The sequence below is a fragment of the Paroedura picta genome, chromosome 7 (assembly GCF_049243985.1).
Source record: "Paroedura picta isolate Pp20150507F chromosome 7, Ppicta_v3.0, whole genome shotgun sequence".
Classification (NCBI taxonomy): domain Eukaryota; kingdom Metazoa; phylum Chordata; class Lepidosauria; order Squamata; family Gekkonidae; genus Paroedura; species Paroedura picta.
Window position 1 is genome coordinate 101916328 of NC_135375.1, and position 27882 is coordinate 101944209.

Consider the following 27882-nt stretch of genomic DNA (forward strand, 5'->3'; position numbering starts at 1 on the left):
CCACAAATCTCCCTGTTCTCCAACAATTATCGCTTGCGGGAGGAAGCACACTCGTTCCACGTATGGGGTTAATTCACAGCTGATAAATCTAGATGGTTGCCCTTCTTTAGGAGCGGAGCCTGTGCGGTAAAACAAGGCCCGCAAAGAGACTCGGATTCAGTCACCGTGGCTCTCCATGACAGGAAGATCTGAGGGACGATTTCGTAGCAGGGTCGGCAAAACACTGAGAGAGACCCCCGTTTCAGATGTCTGGCAACAAACCATCTCCATTAAGGTTTCCAATTACCAACCTGCAGGTCTTCCGTTACCACTGTACCCTGCCTTGTATCTTAAGGCGCTCCAGAAATAAACACGAAGATGAACACCACAAAATGAAATAAATATGAGGGGCGGAATGGGAAACGCTGCTTGCAGAAAGGGAAGGAGAATCGATTGCCAGACCAAAATGGAAATTGCGGTGTGGTTTTATCCTGAACCACCTCTCCCTTCCCGCATCTCTGCCTAAAACATCGGCTACTCTTTTCAAGAGGGGCTGCTGTTGGGAAGAGCTTTGAATGTATGCATGCGCACGAATCCAGCAGCCTTTTGAGATGAGCTCAGCCCCTGCTGGTGCCTTTTGGGGGGAACGGCACCGGTATAGCTCTAGGGGGTGGGAGAGCTGCCCAAACCCTCACCCGGAGAGAGGCTGGCTTTGAGTGTTCTTTGGGGCTGGCAGCAGAGTCTCCCCCCTGTGCCTCTCGAAAGATGCCTCTCTTTGAGCTGCTCTCCTCACCTGCAAGTACAGGCCTCCCCCGTCGAGGTTCCAGTCCGGATTACGGCGCTAATGCGTGCAAAGCATTTTGGCACACGAAGCGAGCCGCAGGAACGTTTTGTTGTGATCGCTTCCTTCTTCCTTCCTTAGCATCCGATGCGCTGACAGCTGTAGGTGAGCCATGCCTTGGGGAAGTGTTCCGTTCTCCGTTCCCAGTTGGCTCTGTTAAATCTCGTTAAGCGCTTGATTAATCACTTTAATGACAGAAACGGTATTATTACAGTAAAAAACCAAGACACGTATGACACTCCAAATATAGATCTTTTCTTTTCTTTTTTTTAATACCATCCTGTCCCACGCTTGGCAACCAATAAACGTTTCTCACGATAGGTAGAGCTAAGAACGGGGGGAAAGGGGGGAGCTAACGGTTCTATCGAGGACGCGGAGCTGAGATACGGTGCCCTCCGTTAATCGTGGTGGCCGGGGCTCGCGTCTCCCCCCTTGGAACAGCATCTCGTGGCTCCTCCCCATAGTTCTGCTCCCCACCCCCTTCAGGGCTTCATTTCTCCCCACCACGCTGGGACCCGCAGTGTACAATAGTCCCATCTGTTGCCAACATGGTGAAAAACACAAGAACCTAAAAGATCGCTTGGGTCCAGAGACGGGAGATGCGCCGAATTTCCTGATCCCAGCGAATGCTTTTGGCCCCGTTTCATAGAGTGAGCTCTCGCAAGTTCTGTGCCTCTGGCCCTGCCACGGTCCATTCGCCTGGCTCCTGAACCCCGCAGTAGAGGTTAAGGTTTTCGTCCCCGGTCAGTGAACACCGTCGATCCCTATCGGGGCCCTCTTCGGGCCCGGCACCCCCTAAGGAGTGATGCCTCTCACGTGGCGTCGAGGACGTGAGGCGGGAGTGGCGTGGGCTGCCCACCGGGGAGGGCGCTGGCGTCTCGTCAATGAAGGTGGTGATCTCGTCACGGAAGAAACAGGCATTAGAGCTGGGGCCTCGGATCGCCAGCCCGGCTTCCAAGAACTGCTGCAGGGTGGTGAGCTCGTCTTCGGGCGGCCGTTGGCGGTGGTGGTAGTTGCGGAGTTCCGGGGGGAGGAAGCTGGGGGATCCCCTGGGTTTGAGTGGGGCGGCCACACGTATGTCGTCGGAGGAGGACCACTTGTGGAGGAAGGAAGGGGCGGACCGGTGGGAGAAGATGTTGGTCTCGTCGTGGGACATCCTCCGAGAGAGAGGGACCTATCAGGAAAGAACGGGATAACAGGCAGGACAGTAGCAGAAAAGAAGAACTGGGTTTTGTACCCCACTTTTTACTACTTAAATGAGTCTCAAAGTGTTACAATCAAAGACTTACAATCGCCTGCCTTTCCTCTCCCCGCAACAGACACGCTGTGAAGTAGGTGGGGCTGAGAGAACCCTGAGAGAACTGTGACTGGCCCAAGGTCACCCAGCAGGCCTCATGTGTCTCAGAGGAGCTTATAATCACATTCTCTTTTTCTCCCCACAAAAGGCAACTTGTGAGGTAGGTGGGGCTAAGAGAGCTCTGAGAGAACTGTGACTGGCCCAAGGTCACCCAGTAGGCCTCATGTGTCTCAGAGGACCTTATAATCACATTCTCTTTTTCTCCCCACAAAAGGCAACTTGTGAGGTAGGTGGGGCTAACAGAGCTCTGAGAGAACAGTGACTGGCTCAAGGTCACCCAGCTGGCTGCATGTGTCTCAGAGGACCTTATAATCACATTCTCTTTTTCTCCCCACAAAAGGCAACTTGTGAGGTAGGTGGGGCTAAGAGAGCTCTGAGAGAACTGTGACTGGCCCAAGGTCAACCAGCAGGCCTCATGTGTCTCAGAGGACCTTATAATCACATTCTCTTTTTCTCCCCACAAAAGGCAACTTGTGAGGTAGGTGGGGCTAACAGAGCTCTGAGAGAACAGTGACTGGCTCAAGGTCACCCAGCTGGCTGCATGTGCAGGAGGAGTGGGAAATCAAACCTGGTTCTCTGGGTTAGAGGCCACAGCTCGTAACCACAACACTAAGCTGGCTTCGGAAGGAGCATTTCTTGTCAATAAAAACAGATCCCACCACATAAAGATTTGTTAGGATGAAAGACAGCTAACAGACCGGCCTTCTGACTCCTCCAATTTCTTCCTGCTGACCGTAAACCAGGTTTTCTGACCTTTACGGGCCTGCTGGTCTCAGAAGGCAGCTTCCTCCATGCAACATACACCCGAATGACGTTAAAAATGAGCCCCATGTCCCCCCCCCCATTCTTATCAGTCACCCCCCAAAGCCCTCAGTCTCCCCGACTGCAATACTGAATGCCTGGAGCAGATCGAATTCTTCGCTGAGCAATTAGGCTCCCTAGGAAACCTCAGCACTCCAGAGGGTGGAACCAGGTTGCTAAGAAAACACAATCTCTATCCTCACCGCGGGTTTTCCTACGACGTTTGTTTTGTAACTGCAAATCCCACGTGCCCCTGTTGTGACTTTCATAACTTCCCCCCATGATAGTTGAACCTCGTATTCCCCCCCCCACTCAACCACTTTAAGGTTGCTTTACCAAATACGATGAAAAAACTGAAAATATAGATAATATACGGGGGGGTGGATGGATCCGAGGCAGCTCTTCGCTTCTCTGGGAGAGGCGGCAGCAAAAGCTGTTCCCACCCCGCAACCGACCTAAGGCTTCCTGTTCTTCCGCAAATCTCCTACACACACGCACACGCACACGCACACACACGAAACACCCTACTGGTTCATCTCCTGCAGTGCTACCTAGCAACCGCAGCATCTGCAGCGTGTGCGTGCGTGCAGTGGCTAACGCGAGGCCTGCCGATCACGGAATCAGCTCCTTCCAGGAGCGCGGCACAATATCCCCTCCGGAAACATGCAACCAACAGAAGAGGTGCGAACCAAGCCCTGTAAGTGTGAAGAGCTTTGCGTGCGGAAAGGCCCCTGGTGAATTCCCTGGCACCTCCAGTCCAAAGTTCTGCTAGGCAGACGGGTGGTCTGATGCTTTCCGCGGCAGCTCCGTGTGCTCGGCTGTTATGCCCATGGGACGGAACCTTCAGCGGAGGTGCGGAAAGGGAGCAGCCTACCTGCAGGTAATGCACCCTGTCGTGCGGCAACAGCATGTGATGCACCCGTAACAGCTTGGTGTCCTGGGGGTCCCGCTTGACGGCCGCTGCGGCGTTGGTGTCAAATCGGACCTTGCAAAACCTCCCGTCGCCATAGTCGTCACCGGTGCCATCTGGAGGAAGACAAAGAGAGGGAAATCTCTTTCACAGAATCATGGAACCACACAGGTGGAAGAGCCGTCTAGGCCATCTAGTCCAGCCCCCTGCTCAGTGCAGGATCAGCTTCAAGCATCCAGGATAGGCATCTGTCCAGCTGCTGCTTGAAGACTGCCGGTGAGGGGGAGCTCCCCACCTCCTTAGGCAGCTGATGATTCCACTGCTGAACTTCTGGGGGGGAAATCTGGGGGGAAAATTGTTCTATATGTAGTTTAAACCTATTACTGCAGTTCCCTAATCTTGGTTGCCAATAGGAGAACTAGAGAAAACACCCCCCTCCCCAGTCTCTTTTCTGGCCATGACCATGTGCAGATTTGCTCAAGAAGAAGAAGAGTTGGTTCTTATATGCCACTTTTCTCTACCTGAAGGAGTCTCAAAGTGGCTTAGATTCACTTTCCCTTTCCTCTCCCCACAACAGACACCCTGTGGGGGAGGTGAGGCTGAGAGAGCCCTGATATTATTGAAAAAGAGTTGGTTCTTATATGCAACTTTCTTCTACCCGAAGGAGTCTCAAAGCAGCTTACAGTTGCCTTCCCTTTCCTCTCCCCACAACAGACCCCCTGAGACTGAGAGAACCCTGATATCACTGCTTGGTCAGAACAAGGTGAGGCCAAGGTCACCCAGCTGGCTGCATATGAGGGAGGAGCAGGGAATCAAACCTGGCTCGCCAGATTAGAAATCCGCACTCCTAACCACTACACCAAGCTGGCTCTCCACACCAAGCTGGCTCGATATGACATAACTTGGGATTCTTGTGCCTGTATGTGCTTGGTGTATTGGTTAAGAGCAGTGGCCTCTAATCTGGAGAACTGGGTTTGACTCCCTATTTCTCCTTCACATGCAGCCAGCTGGGTGACCTTGGGTGAGTCACAGCTCTCTTAGTCCCACCTACCTCACAGGGTAGGGGAGAGGAAAGGTCGGCAATCGTAAGCCACTTTGAGACACAGGTGGCCTGCTGGGTGACCTTGGGCCAGCCACAGTTCTCTCAGAGCCATCTCGGCCCCACCTGTCTCACAGTGTGTCTGTTGTGTGGCGAGGAAGGGAGGCCGATTGTAAGCCAGCTGGAGACTCCTTTGGGTAGTGAACATCGGGGTACCAAAAAAACTGCTCCTCTTCTTGTACTGCGTCTGCTGCAAAGTCGTTTTTCCTGCCTCTGTCTTAGCTGGAGACAGCTGCACGCAAGGATGAAGCCAATCCCATGTGGGTAACTTCCCAGAATGCAGGCTTTTACAGCCTTTTGTGCTTGTGGCTGGCCGTGACCGCTTGGCTACGTGAACAAAGCGCACTGTGAGCACAGCAGTCCATAAGCACCAGCATGGATGTGCTCAGGTGGCTTTGGGAATCGGCTTTTCCCGCTTGCCTTGGCTCTCCAGGGAAACGCTGGGCGCGTACTGAGCAGAGCACCTTGTCTAAGGGTGAGGGCAGGAGCAAGCAGATGCTCTGGATTCTATGTTTTATTCAAGAGGAAATGGACATCCTCATAGGTGAAGGCACCTGTAATATTTTTAGAACAGGGAAGCTGGTTTGAAAGAGCACTCACAGCGTTCGATAAAAACAGGCTGGGGTTTTTTCCCCCTCTGGCAGCGCAGGCTCTACAAACCCTTTAATTAAGGGATTGGTTTTTAAAAACACCGTTTTAGTCTGGAAACTGTTATTTTTAAGCTGTCATTGGTCTGTATCTGGGGTCTATGTTTTTATGCAGCGCTGGATTTTTAAAAAATCAGTATCTTTTAGTGTTTTGTTATTTCCTTCTTCTTTCGTAAGCCACCTTGGTCAGGTTCCTGGAGAGGCAGCGCTAAAACTTTCCTGAATAAAACCCAATTCTTTACGTCTAAGTCAAGGAAAAGCCAGTTATGGAGGGTGCCTATATGCTCGTATGTTGCCTTAACCTACACACCTATACAAACACACAATGTTTGGAGCAGTTTTGCTGCTCTGTGAATAAACACACCTGAAATGTTTAATAAGGTGCAGGTTAAATTTATAGCCACATAAAGATCCTTAAAAAAAAAATAAAACCCAAGAAGTTGGATCCAGAGATGATGTTTGATCAGTGTAAGACTAGCGATATTCAGCACTAGCAATATTGGTCAGATTTGCATTTTTAAAGGGTCAGCTTTTTCATACGTTTCTGCACTAAAATCTGCTTTGTCAGGCACAGTCCCAAATTGCCCCCTCACCCCGCAGCAAAGGAATCCCCAGAAAACTAGATTTCATTTTTTCAAACGGGGTCTAATTCAGGGCTGCTCAAGGCAGAAATGCATGCACTCAGGTTTTTCCCTGCGCCCATCATTTTGAGTTGTTCGGTCAAACCCCTTTCCTCATCACCGTCCTCCCTCCCCCCTTCTTTCTTTCCACTTCCTCCCTCTATTCCAAAAAATCTGTGAGTGCGTTACAACTCTGTTTCTACATTTTTAAAAAAGCAGTCTTGTGCAGCAGAGTTATGATGTTATAACGTTATAACCCAGTTTTTTTTAAAATTACATTCAGGACACTTTGTGGGGGAGTGGGGAGGCAATCAACAGTGCAGAATGGTGGGATTAAGGGGTGCAAGGAAAACAAAGGTGCAAACAGGCACCATTTTGCAAAAATTTTTGAAAAGGGGATGGGAGCAAAGCATGATGGGAGGCTGCCTCCATTGGACTCAGTGAGGAAAACATATTGCAACTTTCAGCCTGGGAAATAAGGGGAGGAAAGCCCAAATGTGGAAAGGCTAGAGTCGACTTGCAGCCTCCAAAGGAAACCCAAAGCGAGGCTAAAACAAGGCATGTCTCCTAATGCAGAAGCCGTCTGAGAGGAGTTATGCTCCGACCTAGATACCCCAGGCTACCCTAATATCATCAGATCTCAGGAGCAAAGCAAGGTCAGCCCTGCCTAGTATTTGGATGGGAGACCACCAAGGAATACCAAGATGGTGATGCAAAGGCAGTCAATGAGGAACCAACTCTGCAAGTCTCTTGCCTTGACAGCACTACAGAGTTGCCCTCTGTCAGTTCTGACCTGATAGCAAAACAAAAGAGGTGTAATGGGGTAATAGCACCTCTGTGGATGGAGGAGGAGAGGCGATGTTCCCCTCCCACTGCAGACCCCCAACTTGGCCGCCCACTGGTCATGATTATCCCTCAACCGCCACAACTTCCGGAGACTTGGCTGCTTCACTTGGAGTGGAGGCACCGGTTTGCTCTGTCAGCTTTGCTCTGCTGGCACTCGCTAGGATCCAGTCCAAGGTCAAATTACCCAGAAAGGACAACTCCCCAGTGGTTACATGGCCCTTCTCAAAAGTTCAGATGACCACTGATATCAGTAGGTGTTGCTGAAGCCCACTTCCCCTGTTGCTCTACAGCAGCCATTCTCAACTTTTTTACCTTTGAGAAACCCCTGAGACATTCTTCAGGCTTTGAGAAACTCCAGAAGTGAGGTCAGCAGGCCACATCTCCCTGCCACACCCCCAGAAGAGACACACTCCCACTGGATGTGACACCACACTCCCCACCCCTCCTCCAATGCCAGAAATGGCCCAGTAGCCTACTCCGCTGGCCCGGGGACAGGGCTAGGACAGGTGTCTGCCACTTCATCACCCCCTGACAACCTCCCAGACCCAGAATGGATCCACGGGAGTACTAACCTCTTTGGACTCCAGTTGCTACCACATGCAATGAAGCGAGCCTCGGCCAGCAAGGATTTGTAGGGCTAGCCCCTCCTTTCCACCCCCTCCAGGCTATCATTGGCCATTTTGGGAGGGGAGGCAGGTCAACATAACCATACATGGCAGCCTTAACCTTTTTTTACCATTGAGAATCCCCTGAAACATTATTCAGGGATCGAGAAACCCCAGAAGTGGCGCCATCAGGGAGAATATGGTTGGGAAGCACAGCTGTGTCCATGCTCACTCTTCCCTCCCCCTCCAGGCCCATCATTGGCCATTTTGGGAGTGGGTACAGGTTGACCTGATCATATATGGCCATATCACCCAATAAACACATACATACTCTCTCTTAATTAACTCCCACCCCTTCAGGAAACCCTTCTAGGCTTGTCCAGAAACCCTGATTGAGAAAGCCAGCTCTACAGGCCTAGTCTCTTTCTCCGCAACGGAAATGAGAAAGGATCACTTGGTCGCCTGGTTGGCTCCCGTATCTTACTTCCGCACCCACTTCTCTAAAGGGGCATGCCACCACTTCCGGGGTTCTGCAAAGCATGAAAAATATTTCAGGGGTTCCTCCACTGTCAAAAGATTGAGAAAGGCTGCCAAAAGGTTTTCATGGCACTGGAGAGACAGAGATGTTCTGGCCCTGCGTAGCAACCTAGGGCTTCCTTGGAGGTCTCCCTCCCAGGTACTAACTGGGTCTGACTCCTGCTCAAGCTTCTATCAAATGCTCAGAGGACTTCTGACTTTGCGCACTGTTTACTGGCTGACTAAAAGCATCTGGTTGACCTCAGCTGGAAACCCGGGGTTGGATCCCGTGGATCCATTCTGCGCATCCCTCCAGCAGAAAGTGTCATCTCTCGACTCAGGATGCTCAGGAGGGTGTCTTGGGGAAGGCCCCTTCTGCATCTCTGGGAGACCGACGGGGAGGACTTTGGATTCAATCTAGCAAGGCTCTCCTGACACTCTGACCCATGTACTTTGTGTTGTTTAATGGCACTTGGCTAACAGAAAAGCAGCCAGTTATGGGAGTCCAAAAAAGATACACCCGCTTCAGTGTGTTTTAAGCCTGTTGAAATGCCACGGACGGGAAGCATCCAGTGCGTAGCTGCAGACTCAGAGCTGGAACATTACACAATCGCCCTTTGCAGGCGGGAACGCTTCAGCAATCTAACTGAATTCTTAGTTAGTCTGGAAGATGAACCCATTTTCCCCAATCCCTTTCTGTTAGCTGACAAGACGATCCAGCCATTGAGACCCACAGCCCAGCCAAATGTTGTCCACAGGTCTCGTTGAAGCTGGTGACATCTGTCCTCCCCAAAAGACTTTTGCTATGGGCATCGTTCAGAACAGGGGCTCCGTCAGAGCTCCCCAGGGGCGCATCAGCCTTTCCTTTTTATCCTGCCTTAATGGACCCAGCCACAAGCTATTCCCAGCATTCCCGTGAAAGCAGGGAAATGGCTGCTTCTATTGACCCGATGGTGGCGTTCTGGCGGGGTTACCCCACAGAAGAAAGTGGGCGGAGTCTAGCTGCCTACTCCTGTCTCCCTCCCCCCCCCCCCCAGTCCTCCTTGGCATGGCAGGGGGTGTGGCCAGCCGACATTACTTCCAGCCCGTTTCCAGGGTTCCCTGAAGCCTGAGAAATATCCCAGGGGTTCTTCCACGTTCAAAAAAGGCTGATTTAGAAAGAAGGAGACTCACCGTCATCCCCATCTTCCTCCGACATGATCGCCACACACTGTTCCCACACGGTGCGGACGTCTGCCCGGTAGCGTTCGCAGGACCAGATGAAGGACGGGAGGAGCAGCGTCTGCACCATGGAGCACCAGAGCACAGCCAGGACCATCCAGGTGGGAGCGGTGTCGTAGCGCAGGCTGAAGAAGCTCACCACCTAGAAAACAGGGAGGAGGTGGGAGGAGGCGCCTTCCACAGCCGGGCTCCCCGCGTTAAACTGGCAAAGCCTGGGAATGGGTTTTGAGGAGCTGGCATCAGTAGGAAAGAGGTGCTTGCTGGTCCTGGCACCAGCATACGCCCCGGTGACCTTGCAGGTTGTTTTGACAAGCTGTGGAAAGTGCTACGAGGCTGAAGCAAAGTCACAGTGACCCTTTAAGTCACAGAGAAGAACAGGTGGTTTGACCTTGCCTCCCTCTGCATAGCAAAACTGGGTCCCCATGATGGTCTCCCATCCAAGAACTAACCATTCCTGAGACTGGACAAAATCCCTGCAGGCTGGCTGTCAATTGGCTGCAAATTCACAGCACCTTCAGACTTTGACACAGGAAGTTGCTTTTCAGCTCTCTTAAAAACTGTCATCCGTCTCCCACCTTAAGCGCAGCCATGAATATTACTCTGCATTTGCATCTCCTTCAAAGTTCTCCAACTATGTCTTCTGGCTGCAGCCCACGGAACAAGCTCAGCAAGGTAGAGGTGTGTTATTGTACCTGCATTGCAGGTATGGGGCTGAGATCGCCAGTGGTAAGATTCGAACCGGTGACTTGCTGATAGCCAGCTCTATTGTTGAGACACCCTGCTCAACTTTGCTGCCAAAGTGCTCTTTTGTGGGGACCCTCCCTTCCCATGGATCCTGAGGATCGGGGTGGCCAAACTGTGGCTTTCTGGATGTCCCTGCTAGCAGGGCCTCATGGGAATTATAGTCCATGGACATCTGAAGCACCACAGTTTGGCCACCCCTGCAGCCAATGAACACATTGCTTCCAAAGAAGATAAGGATTTCTTTCCTTGGGCCACTATGCAGATTGTACCCCAATGCTGATCAGGTACGAAAGAACAATTGGTCTAACTCAAAAACCCAATAGTCCTGCTTGAATCACCTGCGTTTGCAAAGGTGTTTTCAGCCATCTCTTGCCAATAGCTGCTCTTAGCACTCATTTACCCATAAGTAAGTAGAATAAACTATGGGCTTTGTGTATGCCTTGGTGTTTCAACAACCAAACAAATCTTCAATGCACAAAATATACTAGCCCAGAAGCAAGAAAGCATCTCCCCGGCCTGTCTCTTTGCTTGCTCTGCTGATTTTTGATTTTTTGGGAAGTCCATCTGCAGACTGATGTGATGTAGGGAAGATGAGAGAAGAGCTGTTTTTTTGGTGCCTCATTTTTTACTACCTGAAGGACTCTCACTGGCTTACAATCACCTTCCCTTCCTGTAAGTTAGGCAAGGCTGAGAAAGCTCTGAGAGAATTGTGACTGGTTCACGACCACCTAGCGGGCTGCATGTAGAGGAGGAGTGGGGAATCAAACCCAGTTCTCCAGATTAGAGGCCGCTGCTCTCAACCACTACACCAAGCTGGCTCTTTTTCTACCACCTTATTTCACATCACCACCTGCATGTGTGTTAGTCAGGCACTAAGCGGTAGAAACGACACAAAAGGGACAGCAGCAGAGAGGGGACTCTCCTCCCGCTGCCTCTCCGGTATTTTGCTGGGTCCTCATCTCTCACTTAAAAAGGGACCCCTATAGGTGGCAGGATAGCCATGGACTGTCTCTCACACATTTGTGTTGTTTGAGGGTTTACTACAGAGTGCAATGAGGTAGTACAATTGCAGCCCTAAAGGAAAATCTCCTTACTTCTGACTATCCCCTGCACAGTGCAGGTGGAAGCTGGCTGAAAGTTTGAAAACCATGCTCTCTCATGCAGCTCAGTCAGAAGACTCGCTGGAAGGTGTGCATGGAAGTCTCCAAGAGACCATGAAGAAGAGCTTTTTTTTGTACCCCACTTTTCACTATCTGAAGGAGTTTCAAAGCGGTTTACAATTGCCTTCCCTTCTCCCCACAACAGACACCCTGTGAGGTAGGTGAGGCTGAGAGAGTTCTAACAGGACTATGACAGGACCCAGGTCACCCACAAGCCTCATGTGCCTCAGAGGGGCTTACAATTGCCTTTCCCTCCCTCTCCCCACAGAAGACACTCTGTGAGGTAGGTGAGGCAGAGAGAGCCCTATGAGAACTGTTCTGTGAGAACAGCTCTAAAAGAACTGTATCTGGCCCAAGGTCACTCAGCAGGCCTCCTGCCTCTCAGAATTTCTTAGAATAGCCTACCCGTGCTCTCCCCACAACAGACACTCTATGAGGTTGGTGGGGCTGAGAGAGCTCAGAGAAAACTGTGAATGGCCCAAGTTCACTGAGCTGGCTGTATGTGCAAGAGAGAGGGATCAAACCCAGTTCTCCAGACTACTGGCCACCGTTCTTAACTACTTCAACATGCTGTCTCTCAAGTCAACTGTGGATAAAATGTTTGAGCATTGTCCCCAAATGCAGCAATACAGATTATTCAAATATGGCTTACACAGGGTTTTATTTTTATTTCAATTTATTTTTATTTACTTCATTTATAATCAGCCTCTCGGTGCTCTTTATATACGGAAGGTGGAAAAAACACTTTTAAAAACGCTTCTAAAATGTCGTACTGCCCCCAAAGTCCCCTCTCTTTCAACTCTTCTCCGAGCAGCCGTCAGACAGCTCCAAAGTCACCTTCCTGGGTGCGATAGGCTCATCAGAGCCTGAAAAGTTCCTTTGTGCAGTTTCACATTATTTCACATCATTTTAACACTCTCTGGTGGAAAAAAAAACACCAAATGGGGGCTGGGGAATTTCTCTCAGCTGACAGAAATAAAGAATGTTTCGGCCCCCTAGCAAAGAATCTAATTTTGCAGCCGACAACGGGAACAATTTGTGCTTGGCACCTGCAAAAATTCAATAACTGAGTGTGGATGACAGCCACCACACACACCCCACACACACACACACACATACACACCATTTCCATAAGGAGTCAGATGTGTGATCTTTATTCCACAAGTGGATTTGTTGAGAAGGAAAACTAGGGGAAGATGATTTATCAACACAGAAATACTGCTAGGCCTAGCGCTTTTGGCTTTCTGGAGAGCCCTAGAATTAGAAGAATTATAGAGCCTCTTGTGGAGCAGAGTGTTAAGGCAGCAATATGCTGTCTGAAGCTGTCTGCCCATGAGGCTGGGAGTTCAATCCCAGCAGCCGGCTCAAGGTTGACTCAGCCTTCCATCCTTCCGAGGTCAGTAAAATGAGTACCCGGCTTGCTGCTGGGGGGTAAACGGTAATGACTGGGGAAGGCACTGGCAAACCACCCCGTATTGAGTCTGCCATGAAAACGCTAGAGGGCGTCACCCCAAGGGTCAGACATGACTCGGTGCTTGCACAGGGGATACCTTTACCTTTACCTTTTAAATTATGGACCTGCAAGGACAGCTCCTAGCTCCGGGTTAGGAAACACGTGGAGATTTAGGGGTTGGAGCCTGAGGAGGGCTGGATTTGGGAAGGCAGGGGACTTCCATTGGGTATAATGCCCTAGAGTCCTCTCGGGGGAGGGGGTATTTTCTCCAGGTAACCTTGGAAACTCTTGAGGATTTGAGGGTCAAGCCTTGGGAGGATGTGCTTAGAGAAGGGCCGGGGTATAATGCCCCAGAACTGATTCTGGGAGATTTCTAGGCCTCACCTGCAGGCCAAAATAAGCAGTGATCACAGAGGCAGGGAATACAAACAACAAAAGGGAAAATCTGTGAGAATGCATGAGTAGGGCTAAGTAAACATTAGATAATACAGAGCCACTAAATACAGAAAATTCCTCTTAATGTAATGTCATTGTTTGCAAAAAATGATACATTTTGAACAAACATCTCCGATTCCAAGTGGCACAACATCCAACCATAGTTATCTTTTTACTGCATTTATATAATTACTGCTCAAGTTTATGTTATCACTGCTGTATTGCTGCATGCTCACAGAGTTTCCCTTTTTCTTGTTTGTATTGCCCACCTGGAGATCGGCAGCCCTTAGTTCAGAACAGGCTCTGCAAAGAACACCAGACTGAGACCGGACATGTTATTTGCCCAGGACTGACTCCTCAGAAAAGCCACCCAAGCTGCAGCAGAAAGAGGAGCGTGCTTCTCTCTAGCATTGCCACCTGGACCTGTGCTACTGGGGCCATGTCCAGAAGGTGACAGGCATACCTTGCTTGGGGCAACAAAAACATCTTAAGCAGGCCTTGTATTTTGCCTTTTTCATTTCCGGCAGTACAACAGCATAACTTTCCCCCATGTATGTATGATTGCAGCTTATAATCTTAGATACAGAAGTCAGAAGAGGTCTACTCGCTTTAAAATGTTCTGTTTCATCTAAGCTGCAATGTGCCCAAGACAAATAAACAAATTGCATTAGAAATGAGGGATGAGTCGGGGGTCATTAAAGTGATGGAGGATGTGAACCCACAAGGCTTACAGCAGCTCTCCCATTCTCCCTCTGTCCCCACCACCACCTCAAACAAAGAGGGGAGAAATGCAACATGGAAGAGAAAACAAAAAACCTAACGGGAATTAGCTAGGACTTAAAAGGTTGTAATGTCTGTACGATTTAGACAATAGGGTATGTTATGCAGCTAAGATTGTATGGTGCATATGATATTTGTGGCCTATGGGCTCTGGATAATTTTTTAACCTTAATTTTTTTTTTAAGCTGCACACAATGAATGTGTATGTAATTTTATAACCTACTGTCTAATCGTATAGGCATTCAACCTTTCAGGTCCCACTGCCACTTCCTCTTAGATGCCTCTAAACTTTTCTGCAACATTCCGTGTTCCAGGGAACATATCCAGACCACGCTAGACTATGGTGTGTTCTTTTCTCCAATTAACAACACTACATAACCTTCAAAGCCCTAGACGGTCTGGAACTGGCGTATCTACAGGTCTGCTTTCCCCCCTACATCCCCCAAAGCATGTAAAGATCACCAGAACAACATCTTCTCAGGACCCCTGGCCTAAAGGAAGTGAAATTGGCCTTCACCGGACACAGGGCTTTTTTGGTCTTGGCTGCAGCCTGGTGGAACACTCTGCATAAAGTGCCTGCAGGACCTTAGACAGTTCCACGGGGCCTGCAAAACCAAGCTGTTCTACCAGGCCTGTGGTTGGGGCCAAACAGAACAATATGGGGGAAGATCTGCTCCACTAACTCTAGAAACCCTCCCCTCTAGAAACCCTGCTATGTAATTAGTTGGGGGGAAATAGACAATGTTTTAACCTATTGTTTTTCATTATGTTACTTGCCCTGAGCTATATTGGAAGGGTGGGCTAGAAAAAACAAAGATTTATTTATTGTTTGTTTATTTTTCTGCATTTTTGAGAGTCCCTTGAGTAGAAAAAAACTACAATCTCAGGTGTGTCCTTATAGCACTCACGATTTGACACAGGGGCCACCAGCTTTAGTATTAGACATCATAACTTTTTACACCATTTGCACCCATTTATGCCCTGAGCTGCACCGGAAGGGTGGGCCAGAAAAATAAAGATATATTTATTGATTATTTTTCTGCATTCTTTGAGAGTCCCCTGAGTAGAAACTCCAACGATCTCAGAAGTTTCCGTATAGCACTGATGGTTTGATGCAGGGGCCACTAGGTTTAGCATTAGATATTATAACTTTGCACCCACTTATGCCCCAACCTCATCAGGTCTCAGAAGCTAAGAAGGGTCAGCCCTGGCCAGTATTTGGATGGGAGACGGTCAAGGAACACTAGGGTCATGATGTGGAAGAAGGCAATGGCAAACAACCTTCAATGTTTCTTGTCTTGAAAACCCCATGGAGTTACTCATAAATCAACTGCAATTTGATGGTGCTTTTCCTTCTTCCTTCCCACCCTCAGAGTTCTGCCAAGTCAGGGTTTGTAAATATATTGGAAGTGGAGATTGAGGAGGGTGGAATTTGGGCAGAGGAGGGGCCTCTGCACGGTCTAATGCCAGAGAGGGCACCCTCCAAAGCAGCCGTTTCCTCCAGGGGAACTGATCTCTGCAGTCTGGAGATGAGGTGTAATTCCAGGAGAACTCCAGGCCTCACCTGGAGGATGGCAAGCCAACTGGCCATTAAGCAAACCCATGCAAATAACAAAACAGCTGAGCCTGGTGCTCACATGAAAGTGATTGCAGGTAAGAGTGGAGATTAAAGAGAGACATTTTGCTCTACAGTGTATGACTTAAATGTCTTTTTTTAGCGTTTTTGGCCTTTTTTGCATATAAATGGGCATTGAAAATCCATTGAAAGGAAGGCAAATTTGAAAAACCCATTCTGGGGATTATCGAGGTTCTCCGTGGGGAAGGGGAAAGAGAGACTTTACAGCTTGGATCCAACAGCAGTGGTTTTGTGGACAGAGCAATCGCTGCCCACGAAGCATGACATTTTATTTAAATTTATTTATCTGGAACAGTTGTAGCCTGCCTTTCCACCCAATTAGGGCCCTCAAGGTGGCAAACAACAATTAAAAACCAGCTTTAAAAACAGTATTTATCTAGAAAACCAGCAATTTAAAACGAACAAGAAGGGGGGTTAGGAAGGGAACTCCGAGCTAAACAGAAGAGACTTTTCTCCATTGGCAGAAGACGGCGATCAAGTGGGATAGACAAATCTCCCTGGAAAGCCCTTCTGTGGGGCTTTCTCACCACGCCCACCCACGGCTGTCAAAAGTGCCCCTCGAAATGCTCCACAGAGAAAAAGCACCATGGTTTCAGTAGCATGACTGACAGTGCCACCCTTAGCAGAGTGACACCCTTCAAAGACCCCTTGACCTCAGTGAATATGGAAGGCATAACTGTGTTTAGGATGGCACCTTGAGAACAGGGAAACACCGGGTCCCTTCTGCTTCCTGTATCACTCTTCTGATGTGGCCCAGCTGCTTAAAGAAACCAAACAAAAACCGGAACCAGGGAAATCTAAGTCGATGGGTATTGCCAAGTCTGACTTTAACAGAGGAGTCATGCATGTGCATCAAAGAGAGGGTGCTCTGTAAAGTCTCAGCTGGTTCACACGATTGCATGGCTCACGGTGAATGCCTTCTTTCCATGCTGCAGCCGTTGCTATTTTTGCTACCGTTCAGTCAGTATCAGCGGTTGAATGGATCGGCCACCCAGCAGAGTGCCAGGGCTCTTAGCCGCTAGCTCAATTCTCAGACTGTCCTAGCTGCTGCAGCTGGAATTTTCAGTCACTTTGGGGGGCCTTGGAATATAAGTGCAGTTCCCATTGTGCTGTGCAAAGTCCAGGCCTCTTTTCGAAAGGCGGCATCTCAGCCGCAAGAATATTACCTTGTCCCAGCGCAGACTGTAATATTCCCCCATCCCCCAAAAGGGAGATGCGCTGTTCTGGCGTACATCTGTTGTATTCATGGCAATGCCAAATGCAGCCCGGAATGCAGCTGTCCAACTGTGACAGCCACCAATTGGATAGTAACTGTGGCGTCAACAGATCAGTGCGACAAAACCCTGCTCCTCGGGCCCCCAGCGTTTTATGACCTTTCCGCTCCCCCCCTTTTTTAAATGTGTTTTGTTGGTAATTTAAAAAATATTATTTGCAGCCTGTATACTCTGCTACCCTGCAGGCCGGTGCTGGAGAGATTATCTGCAGAATCGGGTACTTTGTGTCCTCAACAGTACTCCCAAACTATCAGCATTTTATGCTACGAGGGTTTTTTTTTTTTTAGTTGTTGGCAGGAAGACTCAGTTCTTCCCTTCCTTTCTATTGATGGAGTATTTACCCATCTATCAAGGCTAGTATTTTTTTAAACAGATGAAGACAGGTATCCCTTCCACAGCAGCTGATGCTCATAATGACTTCGGAGAGCTTTACGCAAACTGACAGCCACGGTCAATTCCTCTTCTTGACACCTGCATCAACAAGTGTCCCCCATCCCCGCCACACCACCAGCCCCTAGAGCGCTGGGTGAAGATGAGATTTTGCGTGATGGTCTCTCCGAAGGGGCTTGAGGGAAGGACGCATGAAAAGGAAAATGAGGCTGGCGTGCCCTTTCTCCAAGCTCAAAAATAGTGAACCGTTTGGTGAGTTACGGCTGTGCGTCCTGAACCTAGCAAATCAAAATATGACCCAACGCAACCCCCATTAGCTAGCTTCGGAAGGCTGGCTGAACGGATTAAAATTTCCTTGGGCTGTCTGATCTGAACTAATTGGGGGAGATCTGGCAACAATGCAAGGTCTGCAGAGACACTCTGCTTTCCTCTGCTTTCCATTTCCACTTCTGCAGGACACCTTAAAGCAGGGGTAGTCAAACTGCGGCCCTCCAGATGTCCATGGACAATAATTCCCAAGAGCCCCTGCCAGCGAACGCTGGCAGGGGCTCCTGGGAATTGTAATCCATGGACATCTGGAGGGCCGCAGTTTGACTACCCCTGCCTTAAAGGCTCCTGAGGGTAGCAAAGGGTTGAATATGGCCAGCAAGGACAGACCACAGATTTCTGCCTGTTCCGCAAGAACACTTGGCCCTTGATTACAACTCACAGAGCCAGCTCTGATTTCTGTGCAGCGCTGTCCCACCATTACACTGTTGGCTCACTGGTTTGGGAAAGGTTTTCAGCCTATAGAAGAGAGGATGCTCTTTGACGGAGCCACTCTGGCCCAGGTTGTACACTTTGGAAGATGGCTGGGAGGAGGACAGAGTCACCTGCTTCCATAACCTTTTCTGATTCCACCATGTCAAGGCGGAAGGGCTGCCTCTTTGGTGTGGCAGTGTAAGAGGAGGGATGACAGCCTCCCAGTAGGACCTGGGAGCCCCCTGGAATTACAGGTCATCTCTAGAGTACAGAGATCAGCTTTCTTGGAGAAAAGTGATGCTTTGGAGGGAGTACGTTTTACCCAACTCAGGTCCCTGTCCTCCCCTGGCTCCACCCCCAAATTTCCAAAAGTTTCCTAATCTGGAGAAGAAGAGGAGCTACTTTATACCCTGCTTTTCACTAGAAGAAGAGCCCAATTTTCACTACCCAAAGGAGTGTCAAAGTGGCTTACAATCGCCTTCCCTTTCTCTCCCTGCAACAGACACCTGGTGAGGTAATTGGGGCTGAGACAGCCCTGGCAGGACTGCTCTGTGAGAACAGCTCTAACAAGACTGTGACTAGCCCAAGGTCACCCTGCTGGCTGCATTCTGAGGAGTGGGGAATCAAACTCAGTTCTCCAATTAGAGGCTGTGGCTCTACGTCATGCTGGTAAAGACGGAAAACAGTCAGTGAGAAGATCTAAATGGAACATTCCTTGTTGATACTTGACAAGGAAGCTTTCCAGGGTAGACTCGCACGTAGACCTGAGTAAATGGAACCTGGAGAAATGTCAGCTTGGAGAAGGCCAGCTGCTTCATAGAACCAGAGTGAAACTGGAGACCTTCCTGGTACGTGAGAGCAACAGAGCCACAATCACTATATGTGGCATGCATTTTATGCACAACCAAAAAAGGGGAATAAAATGCAACCCTGTAAGAGAAAGTTAGCCAAAAATGTTGGAGCAAATACAAAGAAAGTAAAATATAATTTGGTACATAGCAACAATGCACAAAACATCAGAGTTAATTTAATAATGCAATTGGAAGTGCTAAAATATAATTTATAAACAACTATCCTGTGGTTTAGCACATAACTAACAAATTCCAGTATAAAGACAAGTGTCTTTACGTGTCCTTACATAAATACAGGTTTAAAAGTACATATTGTCTGCATATGCAAGAACCTGTCCCAAATTGTTTCGGCACCTGGCCTTGAGAGACAACTGGGTGCAGTGATTAAGAGTGGTAGACTCTAATGTGAAGAACTGGGTTTGAATCCCTCCTCCTCCTCCACAGGCAGCCAGCTGGGTGCCCTTGGGCCAGTCACAGTTCTCTCAGTACTCTTCTCTCAGCCCCACCTATTTCACAGGGTGTTTGTTGTGGGGAGAGGAAGGGTCGATGATTCTAAGCCTCTCTGAGACACATGCAGCCAGCTGGGTGACCTTGGGTCTTGCGCAGTTCTCTCAGAGCTCTCTCAGCCCCACCTACCTCACAGGGTATCTGTTGTGGGGAGAGGAAGGGTGGGCAATTGTAAGCCACTCTGAGGCTCTTTTGAGTAGTGAAAATCAGGGTAAACCAGCTCTTCTCCTTTCCCAGTGGCCTACATCAAGCTGAACATCCCACACAGAAATCTGACCCTACCCATATACTGAGCCCTCCACTGGAGCTTTGAGCATTTCTGATTGGACATAAGAAGATCCACGGTCAAAGGAAATAGTCCGTGTCTTGCAAAGTTGTCCACGGGAAAATTTGATCTCACTTATTCCACTGGTGAACATCTTAAAGTATGTTCTCAACCCACAGCTGACAACTCTAGAACTCTTGTTACAATTTTCAAAGTTCTCCAGCTGCTAAATGTGCTGTCTTTAAAGTAAAACAGGACTCCTGCAGCATGTTTAAGATAGTCCAGATTTTTTAAAATCAAATTTGGTGTATCTTTAAGGAGCTTTGAGCTTCCTGTTGATTTTTGCTGCGCTCACCTAACCCCCCTGGAATTCTTATTTTAAGGTAACTTAATTTTAGAATAACTGCCCATCTCTCCTTTTGATAAAGGATTTTGATGTATTCATCCTAAAACCAGAGTAGGCTTTAGGGCAGGGGTAGTCAAACTGCGGCCCTCCAGATGTCCATGGACTACAATTCCCATGAGCCCCTGCCAGCGAATGCTGGCAGGGGCTCATGGGAATTGTAGTCCATGGACATCTGGAGGGCCGCAGTTTGACTACCCCTGCTTTAGGGCAATAAATAGGGAGAGTCTTTGATGTCCGAGGCTGGAGCCATGTAAATAGGTAGCTGCCTTATCAACCATGAATCAACCATGAATCCATCCTATCAGCACCAGCATTGGCTCTCCAGGGTTCAAAAACTTGCAGAACCAATTTGACCCGAGACAGAGGTGGAACGAAAGAAATGGGTGTGCCTATCGGAGACAACCCTGTTCTACCACTGTCTGTGATCTTTAAAAGCTATTGGATCGGATCCAGGTGGTATTTCCCATCAGCAGAATGGAATTTCCCCCTCCCCCACAGTTTTCACAAAATTATGCCGATTGAGGACGGGAGACCGAGGGGATTCTGAAGCAGGAAGGGAGAGTCAGTGGAGAGGGCCAATTTAATCTGCATCTGACCCTTTGTCTGCCTACAGCCTACAAGAGCCTCTTCTGAATTCCCCCTACATCAGTGGTTCTCAACCTGGGGGTCAGGACACTTTCACAGGGGTTGTGGCAGGGCAAGCAGCTTGGCCGGGAAGGCACCACCCCACAACAGCCTTGAGGGGTAGATCGAGATAGAGCATTCCGTCTGTCTGGAGAAGTAGAAAAGCACGAGATCGGCATGGTGGGACAGAACTGAGCTGAGAAACCCCGGGGGTGTGTGGGGGGAAACAATTAATATACAATCATGAACGATGGATCTTCACGCCATTGGTCAGTTTCGGTTTAATTTCTGTGAAAGAACACTTGCAAATGTTTATGGTTGGGGGTCGCCACAACATGAAGAAATGGATTAAAGGGTTGTGGCATTAGGAAGGTTGAGAACCACTGCCCTACATCCTTTCTGTCTAGCCAGCAAAATGAGGAAAGGACCAGGCAATTTCCTACCCATCCCAGTTTTCAAAGTTTTTCAAGACCCTGAGATCTCTCAGAAATTTCCCAAGAGTTACTCAATAAGATCATTCTTGTTGGTTGTTTTGGGTTTTCCGGGCTGTGCGGCCGTGGTCTGTAGTTCGCCAGTAACTGGGGCTGGCACCTTCAGAGGTAAGGCCTGGCAGGATGGGAATCTTACTGTGCCAAATGGACTCACACTTCGTGAGTCCACACTTTGGCATGGAGAGATTCCCACCTTGCCATGTCCTTCCTCTGAAGATGCCAGCTACAGTTTCTGGCGAAACGTCAGGGAATAAAATAACAAACCACAGTGACACAGCTTGGAAAGCCCACAACAACCATTTGCCTCCGGCCATGAAGACCCTCGACAATTCAAGATTTCTATTTTTTTTTAATTTACTTTAGTTAAAAGAAATTTTAAAAACGAAAACAAAAAATGCAGCTGATAATAAAACTTGCATTACAATACTGTTTGTTATATTCTCTGTTTGTCCATTATTTTTATCACTTAATAGCATTCCTTTAAATTCTAATAATTTTCTTGGCTCAAAACAATGGAACCCAATCTAAAACACACACACACACAGATAGATCAAGATAATTATTGCTTGAGAAGGTTCCTAAAAGGCAGCTTGCTTCTTACTAACCCTCTTCCCCTGCCATGTTCAGCTGCAAGTGGATATTCTTGGGTGTCTTCCCCCCCCCCTCATCCTGATGGCAATGGGGAGGCCTGAACTGAGTGATACCCCTTCTACATTTCCCAGAATCCTTTGCAAAAGCCAAAGCTTCTTTGGCCAACAAGCTGGCATGAGACTCCTAAAGATAAAACATTGGAAAACTGCAGTTCTGGGATATCGAAGGAGGATGAACGGAGGAAGGGAGAATATAACTTACCAAAATGGGCACCCCAGTCAGTGTGTCGTACAAAAAGACGATGGCGCTGATGAGGTTCGTCATCTGCATGGAGGTCTTGGCCGATTCGGACCCGTCCAGGGACGATCGCCGTTTACCCCTGACGTCTTCCACCACAATGGCCGGCACGTTGAAGTTGTTATGAGAGGCCGCCTCGTCCGCCCTCTGGTGATGGCACCGATGCCTCCGGTGCGCCCACAAGGTCTGGTAGAAAGTGATGCCCACACAGACCAGGCCCATGACAATGCCCCCGAGGAGCAGCAGGCTGAAGCAGACGCCGAAACCCAGCCCGATTTTGCTGACGATGAATTGGCAGCCGCTGGCGTAATAGCGCTCCCCGTTGTTATGCCAGCCGATGGACGGCAGTGTGGAGAGGATGAAGGAGACCATCCAGATGCCCATGACGGCGTGCAGGGCCTGCTTCTTGGCGTTGCTCAGGCGGTAGTTGACGGGCCACCGGACCATCCACATCCGGTGGTAGGACAAGGAGGCTACCGTGAAGCAGGTGGCCAGGGCCAGCGTGTAGTACGTGGAGACAAAGACCTTGCAGATGCTCTCGTTCCAGTCGTAGTCAGACGACTCGCTGCGCAGCTGCACCACTGCGTATGTGGTGAGCGGGACGGTGGCCATGAGGATGTGGGTCCCTGCCAGGAAGCACAGCAGCAGCTCCAAGGGCTTGTGCTTCTGCTGCTTGGCGGTGATGCTCAAGATGATCCAGGAGTTGGCGAGCAGGGCCAGGAGCCCACACGCCAGCCACCACAGGGAGTTGTTGTGCAAGGTGGCCTTGGAAAGGTCTCCCATGCTGTCGCCCATGCGATTCATCGTGCCTCGGCGTCGTAGAGCGGATCCAAGCCACAAAAGGCCACACGACCTTGCAGAGAACCCAACGGCTCCTCCCTCATCTGCCTCCGGAAGGAAGGAGGGGAACAGCCCAGGGGGAGATTTTGGGAGGCATCGCTGGTAAGAGGCCCCCTCCTCAAATTGCTCGCTGCTATTCCTCCCTCCCTCCCTCCTCTGATCTGTTTTCTTCAGTGTCTCTCTTTGGGTCCATCTCTTTTGTTTACTTTGGCTTCCTTCTTTGCTTATACTGTTCTTTGTTCAACTTGCGTTTTACTACGGCAGACTTCCATTTTGTAAAGAACACTCCAAATAAATGAGGGAAAGGGAATAAAAACCTGAGTTTCTGCACTCTGTATGAGCTCTCCCTCCCTGGCTTTCTAAGACCATCAAATAGAGTTCTGCTCACCCTTTACTGAAAGCTGGAAGCTTGACAAGGCGGAGCAGGGCCTTGCATGGTGTTCACACACACACCCCGCTTGCAAAATAACCGCCCAAGGAATATTATTTCACGCGTACCCTCCTGGCTTTCTGGAGGAAACGCAAGCTCAGCTCATTTTACAGGACCTTTGGTCAGTAAGCGTTGGTTGTGCTGAATTGCTGGAATACAGAAATACTGTATTGCTTCTGGTTTTAATGGGGAGGTGAGAGGAAGAGGGCTCCGAACTGCTGGTTTTCTATTTTTAAAGCAATATTTGGCGACGTTCTTCTTTTGATGCCTGTTGTAATTTTTTTAAACAAATTTTAGCTGCCCCAAGTATCTAAATAAATAAGAAAACAAAGATAAATAAGGGCATAAACTTCCCTGAATGTGAGCTAACGCCCAAACCCACTGAAGTCTTGTCTGTGCATCTCTTCCTTGCGTCTTCCTCTCCTTTCCTAATTTGCTACCTTTCCTTAAGCACCTATACTTTCTCACCTGAACAGAGGATAAATCAAATGTTTTCAGGGGGTGTAGGAGGAAAGGCAGATGGGGGAAAAGAAGACGGCCCTGGCATTCAGGGGGCACCAAACACCAGGCTTCAAGCACCAAGCGTTCCCCCCTGAAGACTTATAGCCTCTTAGAAACATATCCAGGACGAGGGAGTTCTTTCTTCGTTGCCCACAGAACACCACAACCTGCTGTTCTTCTTCCAGGCCCTTGGCCTCACTGGGCCCCGGAGTTTTCCCCTCAGGTGTCAAAAGCGAAGAAAGCCAGTCAGGAAGGAAGGGTTAATCCTTTCCCAAAATTCCTCAGTGTCTCGAGCTTGGATATTCACTACAAAGGGAAGGAAAAGACAAACAATGTCAGGAAATATCTCTCCCAGACCCTAAAGTCCTCTCAGAACTCATTCCAGTTCTCCAGTCCATATGATCAAGGTAATGGGCATTGTACTTTGACACAAGGGATCTCTGTCTCTCTGTCTCTATTTCTCTCTCTCTCCTCTTGTTCTAAATCACCTTTGTCCAAAACATTCCTGCAACAAAGTGAAGCAAGGTGTCTCCCTCAGGCTATGAGGCTTCCAGGCATGGCTGACGGATCTTACCCAACAGGCACGATTTACTGGGGAGTCGTCTGGCCCGAGCCCTGTAGGAATGAACAGGAGCACAGCTGTACCCATCTGGCTGTCTCTCTTGTAAATTTTTATCCTGCCCTCGCTCCAAGGAAGCAGCCCGAATCGCCCAGCTTAGCCTAAGCTCATCGGATCCGGGAAGCTGAGCAGGGCCGGCCCGTTAGTAGGACTTAGATGGGAAACTACAACGGCGAAGCACCTCTGAACATCACTGGCTTTGAAAACTCTACAAGGGTTGCCCTAAGTCAGCGGCCACTAGATAGCACCTTCCACTACCGACCCTAGATTAGCTCCTGACAGCGGATCAAGTCCCCCTTGTGACCTGTTCCTATAGCATCACACAGCCTGTATCCCAAAGGGGAGCTCACGCTGTCATTGGCTGAGGCCTTCCTTCCCAACATCTCTGGCTCCCCTTTGCATCCGGTCCTGAGCTCTCTAGCTGGCCGTGGAGTTGATTCTTCTGCACAAATGCTCTTGCAGTCCCCCACCCTCTGGCGGGGACTCCCCCCTCCTGCCCCGACCTCCCTTCTTGCCAAATGTCCCTCAGCCGATGAACATCCGCTCCTCCTGACCTACAAGCGCCTTACAAAAACGGGGCCTTGACCCACGGCCGCCACTGCCTCCAGTAAGTTTCGGGCTGTGCTTTTAGGCTCCTTTATAATCGTCCAGAAGCTAAAGACCACCTGGGAGGCTGGAGATGGACATGGAGGGAGATGCTGGGTCGGAATACCGCTGTGCCTGACCTTTAAGGAACAAAAACAAAACAGGAAAGCAGATTGCTTCAGTGCTTTTCCCGCTTCAGCTGCCAGCCTGTCCCCGGCCCCTCCACCTACCTGCGGACGCACGGAAATTCTCCCAATCGCATCACCAGCCCCTCACCACCGACAGCATCAAAGGTTGAAGACAGATCACAGTCCTGCTAACCCCCGGGCTATGCCAGCCAGGGAGACTCATCTAAAGCTGTGCCCGGCCTGGCATTCTGCCAGCTTTCTGGGCAGGTGAACAGTTTATCAGAGGCCTGCAGAAGGGCACACATCATTGCCCACGGGGAGGCTTTAAGTCCCCCCTCCCCTTTCCAAAAGCTCCTGCAGATTTGGGTTGCTTTCATCCCTACCCCTGCCAGGGGACCGGTAGCTGCCGCAGGGAATGTCAGGGGACGTGTTTCGGCATCCATGCCATCCCCAACTGCACAGCGGGGCCAAGCCGGCTTCAGGTGCCACCGGGCTCTTCGACCCCAATCCTGGCAGGGCGCCGGCTTCTCCCCCCACCCCCCCAGCTTTCAGCTTGGCGGATCTCCACCCCGCGCTTCCTGTGAAACGCCACCTCCCACCCGCCTCGCCGTCTTTCCAGATGGGAAGTTCTGTCTGCACATTGGGGAAACAAGTGAACTCACACGCAGCTCGTGACTTGACGGGGGGGGGGGGATGCAGGGGGGGAGCACAGGGGTGGGGTGGGGTGGGGACGACAAGCCGGCCTGTGCTGGGGAAGGGAAGGGGGGGGGAAGAAGCAAGGCCAGCCCAGATGGGCCTCGGGGCCGCAGCTCCCGGGCGCCCCGGGCGGGAGGCCGCCTCTCCTTTCTCCCCCCCCCCGCCTGAGCCTGCAGCCCAGCGCGGCGGGGGAAGGGGGGCGCAAAGGGGGGCGTGGGGCTCCCTTGGCTCCTTCCGCCCGGAGGAGGTCAAGCCCTTCGGGGAGGGGTCGGCCGTCTGCGAAAGTGCGCCCAGGCGCCAGAGGCGTCGCGGGCGGCCAGGCCAGGCCAGGCCAGGCCGGATCCGGGGTGGCTGGGTGGGTAGGTGGGTGGGTGGGGGGACCCGGCTTACCTCCGCCGCTGCCGGCTGGTGCTGGTGCTGCCGCCGCTGCCATGGCGACCGGAGCATCCTTCGCCGCCGCCTCCCTGCCTGCCTCCCTGCCTGCCTGCCTGCGGGCGCGGCTCCCCGGCTGGCCCTCCGCTGCCCGCCGCCCGTCCTCCGGGCCGAGAAGGGCCGCCGGGGGGCCCGCCGCCCTCTCGCCCGCCCGCGCGCGCGCGCGCCTTTGCCTTCGCCTCCCGCACCAGCGCCGTCCCCTCGTCCTCGCGCCCAGGGCGGCCTGGAGCAGCAGCAGCAGCAGCAGGAGCCGGAGGCGGAGGCGGCGGAGGCGGGATGCCGGGTCGGGGCTCGGCGGGGACGGCGCCCCTCCTCTGGGAAGGGAAGGGAGGAGGAGGAGACGCGCCGTCCACGCGTGGCGCGCTTTCGGGAAGGAGGGACACGCGCCGGCCAGGGCGGACAGGTGGGAGCGGCCCACGGACGGGGAGAGATGCCAGCCTCCCGGGGGGGGGGGATCGCTGGGGATCCTCCGGGATTACACCTTCTCTCCAGACTCCAGGCCCCCGTCCTCCCCAGGCTCCGCCCCCGACTCTCCAGGAGCCTCCCGACCCGGAGCTGGCAACCCGAGGTGGTAACCTTGGGGCAGCCGCCCGCTCTCGGCCTGACCCACCTGGCAGGAGCGAGGGTCGAATCCCGTGGCCCTGGTTGCCGCCTCTGCCTTGTGAAATACCTGGAGATTTGGGGGGGGGGGGCGGTGGGGGGAGGAGCCTGCGGAGGGGGGGGCTGAGGGAGGAGAAGGGCTTCACTGGGGCGTCATGCCATTGAGTCCATCGTCCAAAGCGGCCTTTCTCTCCAAGTGAGCTCATCTCTCTTGCCTGCAGATCAGTTGCAATCCCCGGGCGATCTCCAGCCAACACCTGGCAACTGGCAACCCTCATAGCCCCTGAGAGCCCAACACGATTTCACTGTTGAGCATCGAAGCTCCTTTCCGCAGATGTCAGAGAACCTTGATTCTTGAAAACCCATGACCTGGAGATCTTGTTTGGTCTCTCAGGAGGTGCTGGGTTCAAATCTTGCTCTTCCACTGTGTGCCTGCAGCTACCTCACAAGGTTGTTGTGAGGATAAGCTGAAGGGAAAGGCTGTCCTCCCTGCTGGAGAGAAAGGCTTAACATAAAGGACGCTAAAAAAAAATGAAGAAGGAAAAAAAGAGCACCATAAAGGACCCCAGTTGCTGTCAAAATATGGGTGGGGTCATGAACTGGGGTAATATTGGGCGCATATTGCAGGGGAGTGCGTGATCCCCAGAGTTTACCTTCTAATGAGTCAGACCCAGGTAGCCCAAGCAGTAAGTGTTCAGGTTCTCGGGCAGAGCTCTTTCACATTGCCTTTTGCCTGATCCCTTTTAACACTGGATGCTGGGGATTGAACCGGAGTCCTTCTGCATGCTAAACAGATGCTTGATCTCTAAATCATCCTCCAAGGGATTAAAAAAAAAACATTTTGAGCAGTACACCTAAGCTATGCTCTAGTTATCTTAGGATATTAAATAAGGGCATGTGTGAATGTGGTCAACAGGTGTTTGCAAAGGCCAGTTTTGTATGCATATCCAGGAGCCAGGACTGG

General features: G+C 50.7%; 1 protein-coding gene across 4 annotated transcripts; it reads right to left on the minus strand.

The window, feature by feature from the left end:
• Positions 1-793: 793 nt before the first annotated feature.
• On the minus strand, positions 794-26986 carry GPR162 (G protein-coupled receptor 162). Of its 4 annotated transcripts, XM_077345774.1 has the most exons (6): positions 26277-26701; positions 25047-25202; positions 22052-24164; positions 9395-9584; positions 3853-4004; positions 794-1994 (listed from the first exon to the last, which is right to left on the minus strand). In XM_077345774.1, the coding sequence occupies exons 3-6, from the start codon at positions 22889-22891 to the stop codon at positions 1464-1466; spliced, it is 1713 nt and encodes a 570-aa protein (XP_077201889.1). In that variant the 5' UTR covers positions 22892-24164; positions 25047-25202; positions 26277-26701; the 3' UTR covers positions 794-1463. The 4 variants fall into 4 exon arrangements, with proteins under 4 accessions (XP_077201889.1, XP_077201888.1, XP_077201887.1 ...); XM_077345773.1 differs by lacking the exons at positions 25047-25202; positions 26277-26701 and adding an exon at positions 26929-26986; XM_077345772.1 differs by lacking the exon at positions 25047-25202.
• Positions 26987-27882: the final 896 nt, after the last annotated feature.